General features: G+C 37.1%; 1 protein-coding gene across 4 annotated transcripts in view; it reads left to right on the top strand.

Moving 5' to 3' along the window:
- The window catches only part of LOC128244669 (low-density lipoprotein receptor-related protein 2-like), a 91448-nt gene that overhangs the window by 39112 nt on the left and 40020 nt on the right, over nucleotides 1–12316 (top strand). For all 4 annotated transcript variants that reach the window (XM_052962693.1, XM_052962691.1, XM_052962692.1 and 1 more), the window contains 5 exons: nucleotides 445–541; nucleotides 7930–8096; nucleotides 8558–8810; nucleotides 10454–10619; nucleotides 11964–12077. In XM_052962693.1, coding sequence (XP_052818653.1) covers nucleotides 445–541; nucleotides 7930–8096; nucleotides 8558–8810; nucleotides 10454–10619; nucleotides 11964–12077 — 797 coding nt within the window. The remainder of the gene's footprint in view (nucleotides 1–444; nucleotides 542–7929; nucleotides 8097–8557; nucleotides 8811–10453; nucleotides 10620–11963; nucleotides 12078–12316) is intronic.

A 12316-nucleotide genomic window follows, 5' to 3' on the forward strand; every position in this document is an offset into this window, starting at 1 on the left:
AAAAATCGTTATTGAATAGAGAGTTACGAGGGGCGGATAAATGCAGATTTTAATCAGAATTATTGTTTATATGATAAAACAAAGTCAGGCAATGACAGTAATGTAGGAAAGACTGCCATGTGCAAGAAAACACTCTGAACTTACGACAGATTTTGATTTTTTTTTAAAAATAGAAAAAAATCCCTACCTACCCTATCTAGAAATTTTGGGAAGGTTACCCTAAACATTTTTTCTTTCTTGGTCTTATTAGGTTTCATTTCACTCAATTTTGTACAGGTCATATGGCACGATCAAACAACTGTGGTATTGGTTTGTGCACAAGAAACGGACTCAAAATGAACCATATTAACGTATAGATGACCCAGTCGAGCTAACGTGAGAAATAATATTAAACTGAATGAAGGACTGTTGTTTGAAATGACAGGTTAATTGATATTATTTTAGGTCACTAGTATATGGCACCAACTTTAACGCCGAACTTGAACTGGATAACATGACATTCGATTTCGCCCACATTGGTGTCTCCAAAGGACAAGTACAGGTATGTCCTGACGGTGTGTGGGGCATAACAGCTCAGTATGTGGGGCATACCAGCTCCGACAACAGGGCATAACAGCTCAGTATGTGGCGCATACCAGCTCCGGCAACAGGGCATAACAGCTTTGTATGTGGGGCATAACAGCTCCGGCAACAGGGCATAACAGCTCCGTATGTGGGGCATACCAGCTCCGACAACAGGGCATAACAGCTCAGTATGTGGGGCATACCAGCTCCGACAACAGGGCATAACAGCTCAGTATGTGGGGCATAACAGCTCCGGCAACAGGGCATAACAGCTTTGTATGTGGGGCATACCCGCTCCAGCAACAGGGCATAACAGCTCAGTATGTGGGGCATAACAGCTCCGGCAACAGGGCATAACAGCTTTGTATGTGGGGCATACCCGCTCCAGCAACGGGGCATGCTGGCTTCATATTCACTAACATTCTTCGTCTCAATTTGAAACTCAAGCTCTTAACTGCAAAAAATAATTGTATCATAAATTTTGCATTAGAAAGTTAATAATGGAGAAAAAAATCGTCACAGTTTTTCTTACAAATAGTTTGTTTTACAATTATTTACACAGATAATTTCAAGCCAAATACTATTTTTACAGTTTATAACATTTCAGAAATCTCTTTTCTGAGACTTAGTCTCAAGCTGAGACTTAAACTTATTAGTGAATATTGACCCTGGTCCCAGAATTGGTGCCAAAAGCCCGTGGGTGAGAACGATTCTCCGATTACCCTTGAGCTAAGACGTACCGGCCAAATGTATCAAGGCCATCCTCATATGACTTGAACGTGGTTGTATCGATGACAAAGCTTTTATTTCAGCACGATTTCAGTTTTGAATTACATAATGTACTTTTCAAGGTATACACATTCTGTTTAATTCATGCAGAAAATATCAAATATCCTAATCTGAACAAAGCTGTTATAATAGCTGAAAGAAACAGCCACGTTCAAATCATAGCTTTTTATACTGTTTTTTTCACATACTTGTTTTTATGTAAGTATCACCCATATGATATTTTAGGGCAATTATTTATGGCCAAGATTTCAACGCGGAGCTTAACCAGTCTGAAATGACGTTTGATATGTTCCATATCGGTGTCTCTAAAGGGCAGGTCCAGGTATACAATATATCCCTTAGCTGGCACCATTTACTTAGCATGCACTCCATAGAATAGTTCACCTTATTATAGTTGTATAGATATTGTTCAAATGATTTTGCTTTGCCAAGGACCGTATGCTTTTTCATCTCAAAAAGGTAAATATCACGTGCTCTAGTATAAATATATTCAATGAATGTGCAGTCTTGAAAACGGATCTAACCAAAGTTTCACGTGATCACGTGATCTACTTTATAAACGTACAGTTTCAAAAAGATTTCCGACCATAATATCACATGTCCGACGTGTCACGTGATATGCTATAGACATATTCAATGGATATACAGTCTCAAAAAGGTGTCCGACCATAGTATCACGCGATCTATAGATATATTCAAAGCATGTCCAATTTCAAAAAGATGTCCGACCAAAGCATCACATGATCTATAGATATATTCAAAGCATGTCCAATTTCAAAAAGATGTCCGACCAAAGCATCACATGATCTATAGATATATTCAAAGCATGTCCAATTTCAAAAAGATGTCCGACCAAAGCATCACATGATCTATAGATATATTCAATGAATGTACATTCTTATAAAGGTGTCCGACCAAAGTATCACGTGATATGCTATAGATATATTAAATGAATGTACAGTCTCAAAATGGTGCCCGACCATAGTATCACGTGATCTATAGATATATCATAAGCATGTACAGTTTCAAAAAGATGTCCGACCATAGATTCACGTGATCTGCTATAGATATATTCAAATAATGTGCCGTCTCAAAATGGTGCCCGACCAAAGTATCACGTGATCTACTATAGGTATATTCAAATAATGTACAGTCTCAAAATGGTGTCCGACCAAAGTATCACGTGATCTACTATAGATATATTCAAATAATGTACAGTCTCAAAATGGTGTCCGACCAAAGTATCACGTGATCTACTATAGGTATATTCAAATAATGTACAGTCTCAAAATGGTGTCCGACCAAAGCATCACGTGATCTACTATAGGTATATTCAAATAATGTACAGTCTCAAAATGGTGTCCGACCAAAGTATCACGTGATCTACTATAGGTATATTCAAATAATGTACAGTCTCAAAATGGTGTCCGACCAAAGTATCACGTGATCTACTATAGTTATATTCAAATAATGTACAGTCTCAAAATGGTGTCCGACCAAAGTATCACGTGATCTACTATAGATATATTCAAATAATGTTCAGTCTCAAAATGGTGTCCGACCAAAGTATCACGTGATCTACTATAGATATATTCAAATAATGTACAGTCTCAAAATGGTGCCCGACCAAAGTATCACGTGATCTACTATAGGTATATTCAAATAATGTAAAGTCTCAAAATGGTGCCCGACCAAAGTATCACGTGATCTACTATAGGTATATTCAAATAATGTACAGTCTCAAAATGGTGTCCGACCAAAGTATCACGTGATCTACTATAGGTATATTCAAATAATGTACAGTCTCAAAATGGTGCCCGACCAAAGTATCACGTGATCTACTATAGATATATTCATCCGACCAAATTATCAAGTGATCTTCAATAGATATATACAATGAATTACTCTATGCTCACTCCACTCATTCTTATTTATTAAAGTATAACTTCATGCCATCTAGCTATTACTTGGACAGTGTCCTTTAAAAAGATGCAGTTTGGGGTTGGTATGTTGGAAATATATGGAGCGGTCCTTGGCAAACATCCACATTCGTATGTTTCGTATATATTAGTTCACAGTGATACTGATGATTAGTTATTGATTGCGACAATAATCTCGTCGTTCAGAAATGAACATATTTTCTCTTTAGGCGAGGGTAGTTCAGTATGATAAGAAACTGAAGTGTTACTTATTTTGCTGTAAAATGTTTGAAATGTTTTTATGGTCTGATAAAGGTACATTTTATTGACAAATAGGAAAAACGAATTTGATAGACTCAACATTAAATAAAATATGACAGGGATTTATTTCCACCTAGGGCAAGACCATTTGAAAACTTGATTTTATACTAAAAGTACCCTTTTCGTGTTTTTTCTTTCTTCACAAGATGTCACAAGAGTAATTAAGTTAGTTCGAACATTTCTTTTATTTTTAAGAGATTTTTAAACACGTTTTTACTTTATTTAGATTTGAGAGTTTCTGTGCTTAGATTTACATTCTCATTAGTTAAAAGCAAAGACAAATAAGTCGATGACTAAACACTATTTCGTATACCCGATCTCTGACACGATTTTTTTTACATTTTGGTATTTTTTTTACAGTATGATATCAAAGAGTAATCTATTTTATTAAATGATTGTCCTGAGATTCGTTACAGAAAAAAAAACTTCTTTTGGTGCCATCTGATGTACAGTCCTTTTAAAATGTGATTAGAATTTTACTAGAACACTTACCAAGATACCCGAAATATTCCAGAAAATCGATACTTGACCAAGTTCTGTGCGTTGAAAATCAACGCATAAACGAAAAAAAACAACACATTTATGCGGCGATGTCGCTATGCGGCGTTACATAGCACATAGAACAGATGCGAGACTCTCTTTACCATTATATGCATTGTTTCAACAATTTAATGGACCCCTTGTCCGTAAAAACATTAATATTTGGTAAAATGCAAAAACTCAAATATTCTTTTTTTACGCCACTATGGATCTTCGTCACGTGACATTTGAATATATTACCCAGATATGAATCTAGTCTACCTAAATGGCCGTCAACAAGTCTTTGGACGATTTTTTTTAACTGTGGCAGACTCGTGACGTACAGGGATACATAAGAAATGTCAAAATAAAAAATAAAAAAGTATCCTTGATCGCTCATTATTGTAGCTAATATGAATCATACACCACGTGCTTCAGTTGCAACTATCTACTGAACGTCCCTCGTTTGAACTCGTCTCATTTGGAGCATCTCGGCCATTTTCCATCGAAACAACCTCATGTGTATGCCGGTACATCAGTAGAATTAGTTCGTAACTTTTTAAATAATAGCATTAATTAATAGTACTGTTTAACGTGTATTTTATATATGCAAGTTTGAAAAGGTTGCCATTTAATTGTATTATTGCACAAGTAATTAGGATTCCCAGAGTAAAGTCATAAGTCTAAGTCTATTTGCAATGTAGTTAAAGGTAAAGATTTCTGACATGGTAAACCGTCTATATCAGTTCGAGGTTGTTTTCGATTGAAATGGGCGAAGCGTTTCGAATGGACCTTGTCTAAAATAAGCATGGGTTTAAGAACTCTTTAGCTGCTGTATGAACTAGATTTCCACCGACACGATTATGTTATCCCATCCCTTTTAGAAGTAAACATTTTTAGGCATGTGCATGTTTGAGAGTTAAATGGAATTTCTATCATATTTACCGTGTCCTTTTTGTTCGCAATTCTGTATTATCTTCGGTTATTGTTATGCACCAGTCAATTGTAACCACGCTCCCCTCCAAAGTCCGTGGGTATCCCCGGGATAACGGGGGAAATGGGCCATGTTTTTTACCATCCAGGTGGTCCCGCAGTGTCGCGTGCATGCGGTTTTGTTTTTCGCTCCGAAAATAGCAAGGAATTTGCCTTACCAAGGTATCCCAGGGTGCGGGGGCATTAAGCGGGGATTTTACCAGCACCTTGTCCCCACAGGACGGAGTTTTTTACCCGGGATCGGCTTGACCGAAAGTCGAATTCCCCTCTATTCTCCGGACCTGGGGGCGTGGCTACAATTGACTGGTGCATTAAGCATCTCTTTTTATCATGTCTTAATATGTCTCATTGGGCAGATTGTTCACAATTTCGTTAAAGTTAACAACCAAGTAAATCGCATCGTTGTTAACTTTCAAATCTCTATTACTCTAACTGTTTTTAAATACACTTGTTATCAGCTGTATTTTAAATAAAATTTGGCACATCTGTTTCAGCTGCACTTGCTTGAATTAAACATATAAACCTATACAACACATTTCACGTTTAAAGTTTAACAACGATGAAGTTCACAACGTGATTGTTAACTTTAAGAAAGTTTTCAACAATCGGCCCATTTATATTTATTTCATCTGATTGTATGCTCATGCTTGTTGTATTATAATGAGAAATACAATATCGCTAAACCAAACATACTTAAAACAATCTATCTGAGTGGTCATTGAACTTGTTTATACATTTTGTTAAAGCTGCTCTCTCACAGATTTACCGTTTTGACAAAAAAAAATGAATAACTTTTGTCTTGGAATGAGCCAATGTTTGCGTAAATATCTGCAAACCATGCAGTGATATAAGACTGCTGACAAAAGATCAGACCGCAGATGTTCATATTTCTGTTCGAAAATTAATGTTTAATGGCTAAAAGCGTTACTAACGGTTTAAGAATAAGACATAAAACATCAATAATTGAACTTAAATATGAAAATTTGCGATCTGATTTTTTTTGTCAGCAGTCTTATATCACTGGTGTTCGTGCATTTTTGCATAAATTGGCTCGTTCCAAGACAAAAAATAAAAAAAGTTGTAAAACGTTCAATCTGTGAGAGTGTAGCTTAAAGGTTGTATGCCAAATAATATTTCACATTCGATAATGCCGCAGACTTGAGCATTGGGTGTAACAGTCGAAATGTTACGAACCCGGATGTTCAGGTATACGTTAAGTATATTCATAAATGATCCGGTATTATACAAATATCTTTTCATTTCCAGACTTAAGTATAATTTATCTTATTCAAGTGTCTCAAAGTCATTTTCGTAATTTAAGTATCTCACTGTGCAAATGATATAACAACATGATTAATATTCATCTTATTACTGTATGTCATTCACTTTATTTCTATTTGGTTAAAATACTTATGCATTTATTTTAATTTGACAACGAACATTTCACAACATTGACTTAAGTGAGAAAATTACTTAAGATGTTTTTATAAATACCAACGTTATTACACTTCTAACAGCATACGTGCTTTAAGCAACCGCTAGTCTTAGTCAATAGCCGATTCAGTCTGGCCATTGCAGCTTGCGTTTAGCTTAAAAGGATTCGCTCATGTTTATGGACCAAAAAATAGTTTTCCCGGTTATGCATCTAAAACACTTATTTTATTTTTGTTTAACTCTGTGATAGCAAACTGCAGAAAAAAAACAACAATACAAGTATTAAAACAATATTTTATATTTAATGGGGTGCTTTCCAAAACCGGTTAAGTCAAGAAAACAAGAAAACCACTAGGCCAAAAGAACGTATACGAAAGTAATAGATATTATAACATTTTAACAAAACATTGATAACATCGCGTGATAATGTCAATCAACCAATCACGCAACAGCAAACTCGCTGAAAGTCGTTAATAACGCATTTTGAAAATTGTGGTCTTCAAAGATGACTTTTGAGCAATATGAACATTTGCTGTCAGTAACAGAGTTTAAACACTCCTTATGATTTGCCACACTTTATTTCATAATAAAAAGTGCATTTTATAAAACCATGAGCGAGTCCCTTTAATGAATAAGTAATAAAGCCTATGTCGTGATAGTCCAGTCATAGATCACGTTTTGACCGCCAGGTGTAGGAACGTTTAGAAACGCGATAAAACGTGGCTTCAACGAGAACAAATGTGGAATGACCAATTGAATGTAGATAAAGCGTGTTTAAACGTAAACAAATCATTTCAAAAGTTTAGTTTTGGACATATTAAAAATTTGGCTACGTTTCCCCACAACGCACTACACCGTTGTAAGAACTTGGTCGATCGTAGAACAACGTCACATGGAGGAAAAGATGCTAGAGCGTGGCTTTAGCCTTCGATCATGTCACAGCAGGACTACAAAGTGGCGAAAGCGTGGCTAGCACGTTGCGACAACGTTGCACCTGGCTAAAGTTTTCAAAATGTTGAGGTCAAAAACGGGACACAACGGTGCGGTCGAAATTTGACACTATGACTGGGGCATATGTTTATGTTTCATGTTTTGTTCTTTGGATTTATATTTTTACATTATATTTCTAAAAATGACTTTTAGCAATTAATCATTAACTTTTGGCTTAATCGTAAACAATGTATTACATTCAAAACAATTAATACTTTCCTACCTCAGTCATCCTGGATTGCCGTTGATTGGCTGTCTTACACAGTCTACTGAACCGACTCCAAATCTAACCAATCATATCTGTCTCAATCATCCAAGATCGCCGTTGATTGGCTGTCTTAGACAGTCTGCTGATTTTATTCAAAATCCAACCAATCATATTTTGTCTCTATGACCTTAGATCGCCGTTGATTGGCTGTCTCACACCGTTTATTGGACTGACTCCATCTACCGGTGGATATGCGCAGCAGCGGGGCAGATGGAAAAGATCAACGACGACATCTACACAATACTTGTGGACCAGGGTCTTGAAGCACCAGCAGGCATAGCTCTACACCCAATGGAAGGGTATGAGAAAAGTGTATTACTATATAACTAAACTTGTAATTTTACTTGAATGACACTTTTACAGATTTTTTAAAAATTATTTTCAAGGACATTTTAACTTAAACACTGGCTTTGGTTTTAATACTGTGATGGAAAAGGCAATCAACGAAGGCGTTTTCGCCAAGTATTGGAATCTCAAGTTCTTATGGAGTTTAATTGTATCAACTGATCCTGATTCACAGACTTAATGCTACCCCCTCCCCCAGCAATTCAATGAGTGCAAACCTTATTTGAAGTGAAACCAGAAGATTTTCCCCTAGTTGAATGATAATTTATACATTTTCCTTTCGCATGAGAGCATAATTTCAGCCCACTGAAAATGTGCTTTTCCATCCTGACCGATGTAGTTCGCAAAATATAGTAAACGCCATGTAAACGTATTTACAAACATATTCTTTAAGTTAAAACATAATTCTTTGCAGGATAATGTTCTGGAGTGATTCAGGCAAGCATCCAAAGATTGAAAGAGGGGATATGACTGGGAAAAACCGCCACACAATTGTCTCCAACAACCTGCTGGCGCCTAAGACGCTGGAGGTGGACACGGTTGCGCGGCGTCTCTTCTGGATTGACCGGGACAAGAGCACGATCGAGTCCGTCACGTTTGACGGGACGGACAGACAAACGCTTAGGCGTATACCGTACGGGCTGCTGTGGGATCTTGCTATATATAAGGTAGGATGAATTATACTTTAGAATGTGGCGGGTCCTTCTTCTATTGATAACACATTTGACTGTCAATCCAGGGGTCGCAGGATTCCCCGCCACACCACTTAAAGTTACATGTACTAATCGTCTTGTGATGGGATAGTTAAATGGAGCAACTGTATGACCCTTCTATACACTGTGTGCGTTAAAGTGCCAGGGTACATGTAACTCTAACCATGTCTGTGTTCCAAAACATAAAATGACTAACAATTAATGCAGCACTCGCCGAAAGGGCCTTACCCATTACTGTGCTTGTGAGCTTTCCACCTCCCACTTTTCACAACATTCATCAACACAAATCTTATCACTAGCGGATTTAGAGGGGGGCGTACCCGGCGCGGGCCCCTTCTAAAATCGTCAAAGTTTACATTTTATTTCAATATGCCGGGAGAAAAAATAACTATCATACGCTATTAATGCACCATTTCCGACTACAAATAGTTTAAATTATCTCGAAGTAGTAACATCAAACCCCCATTCAATAATTTATGCCATATACTTTCGGTTCTGAGGTAGGGGCATATAACAAAAGGTTGCGTCCCTAAGTTATGCCCTCTCTAACGTCAATTGCTGGACCCGCCCGTACCTATTACAGTCGGAACCTATGATGTCGAATTCGTCGGGTCCGCGTGACATTTTCAGTATTAACGAACACTTGATACATCCGAAATACAAAAGAGGGGGCCAAAACTCATCACAATGGAGTCCGATTACGTTTTTCTATGCTATTTAAATCTGTCATTGAGTCGGTGTTTGTAATATGTTCCCATCGTGAAAACAGCAAACTTATAATTGAAAATAAAAACTTGAATTTCTTTGTGTCGACTTTAAAGGGACTGTACACCAGATTGGCACCAAACCAAGTTTTTTTTCTGTACCGAATCTCAGGACAATTATTTAATAAAATGGTTTACTCTTTGATATCATAATTGTTAAAAAATACCAAAATGTAAAAAAAAATCGAGTCGGAGATCGGGTTCAAACCGGTGTCGCCAAAATTGCAATCCAGTGTCGTATCCACTATGCCACGGGGACTTATTCTTTACGGATTTAATATTTAAGCTATATACCTAACTTGTAATATCACGTGATAACATCGACTAGCCAATCACGCATAGGGAATGAATTCTACTAGGTAGACATACCTAGTAATCTTTTTTAATGGAAAAATACGAAAAACTGCGAAAAATAATTTAAATTGAAAACTATGTGGTACTTCAGTTAGTAAGTTTCAATGCATTGTACACATCGATACCAAGTTTATGTCAGTTTTTGACAATGTTCGTGTTTTTTTCGCTATCTCATCGTACGCAGTCCAGCCCCTTTAAATCAACGTGTCTTGACAGGGGCGTAGGTCGCCCTCTATTCACGATGATTCATAATTTGCTAGGGTGTACGGGGGCATGTCCCCTCGGAAATATTTTAAAATACATGGCGTAATGTGATGCATTCTGGGCGTTCTGATTAGTTTTGATCATGTAGTCAAGTACGCGTACTGCAACTTGAGCTGATGTCAGAATCATGTGGATTCAGCCGCGTACTCGCGTATAGGCAGCTACGCGCCTGAAATTTGATACGCTCACACACATATAAATCATGATTTGTTTCAGGACATCGTGGTAGTTACAGACGTATCATATGGTGATACGATGTTCTATAACACCACCATTGGAGTCCATTACGGTAAAGAAGAGGCTACGTCCATCTCGATCTACCCGGAATATATTTACGCAGTGGCGGCTTATTTCGAGGAAGATCAACCACTAAAACAAGTCGGTAGGTGTTTTTTTTTTAATTTGCTCTGTCATACAAAAACGAATTGCATGAAATCGTATTATGAAGCATTTGGAAGTTTTACTTTTTATCAATTATAAAAGACATCAATGCAAAAAGAGTCTTATTGTATACAAAAAATCATCGTCGGCAACCACGGTACTTCTCCGGAACACTTCAAACGTACACAACGAAGTATAGCGTAGTGTGTATCGGCGGTTTCCGACGATGACAAACAATAAGCGAAAACGTACCTTTCGCCGTTCTTTTCTTTTAGGTTTTCGTCTGCCAAAGAGGTCAAATAAAAATCTAGAAGGGAAAGTGCAGATGTATGTAGAGTGAGTTACTCATACAGACATAAATTGGTTACACATATTTTATGGATGTATACCCTGTTTATAGACAAAAAGTTCAAACAAAGCTTTTTTTTCTTCAATGGTTATTCTGTTGCAAAACACGAAGTTCAAGGACACAAATGTAAAAGTAACACGATTTACGATTTACAGGTAGAAAGTTCAAAGAGACATATATGTAATGGTTACCCTGCTTATAGACACAAGCTTCAAAGACACACATGTAATAGTAACCCGGTTTACAGCAGAAAGTTCACAGATACATAATATGTAATGGTTATTCTGCCGAAAGACACAAGGTTCAAGGACACAATGTGACATGTGTAATAGTAACCCGATTTACAGGCAGAAAGTTCACAGAAACATATGTAATGGTTACCCTGCTTAAAGACAAAAAGACGCATATGTAATAGTAAGCCGGTTTACAGACAGATAGTTCAAAGAGACATAAGTAATGGTCACCACGTCCATTCTTAGTTGGCATATTTAAATATAATATATAATCAATTATACTTTGCGACATTTTATTTCGCTTTGTTTCTTCTGGTTTAGAATTTTACGTTCACTTGGATCATCCGTTTTTTGCAGTAAATTTAATCATAGATTTTCATTGGTTGAGATTTTTATTGGCTGTTCTTTCCCGCCAATGGATCATCCGTTTTTTGTAGTAAATTTAATCATAGATTTTCATTGGTTGAGATTTTTATTGGCTGTTCTTTCCCGCCAATGGATCATCCGTTTTTTGCTGTAAATTTAATCATAGATTTTCATTGGTTGAGATTTTTATTGGCTGTTCTTTCCCGCCAATGGATCATTCGTTTTGTTTTTTTGCAGTAAATTTAATCATAGATTTTTATTGGTTGAGATTTGTTTGTCGTGAAAGTCAGTTGACATTTGAATAATTTCAACTTCATTTAATCCAACTATAACATGATATTGTCTTATTTGATTCTTAATAAATCAGTTCTTATCCCTTTCGAATTAAATGTTACAGATCATTGTGCCATCTTGGACTGTGAGCACCTTTGTTTGACCAATCAGATGTCCGCTGTCTGCACATGCGCAGAGGGATTCGAAGTTGATCCAGCCAGTTCAAACAAGTGTAAAGGTACGTTTGTCTTAGCATACGGGTTGTTTACTGTTATCTGCTATGCACCGGTTAATTGTAGTCCCCCCCCCCCCGATCAGAGTGTACACCGGGAACAGCGGGGGAAATAGGCCGTGTTTTACCTTCCATGCGGCGATTGATTGCGATGATTTTGGTTTTGCGCCGAAAATAGCAGGGAATGGGCCTTACCTAGGACATCCACGGGGTGCGGGGTTTTAGCGGGGATTTTACCAGCAGTT

This window comes from Mya arenaria, chromosome 8, assembly GCF_026914265.1.
Source record: "Mya arenaria isolate MELC-2E11 chromosome 8, ASM2691426v1".
Classification (NCBI taxonomy): Eukaryota; Metazoa; Mollusca; class Bivalvia; order Myida; family Myidae; genus Mya; species Mya arenaria.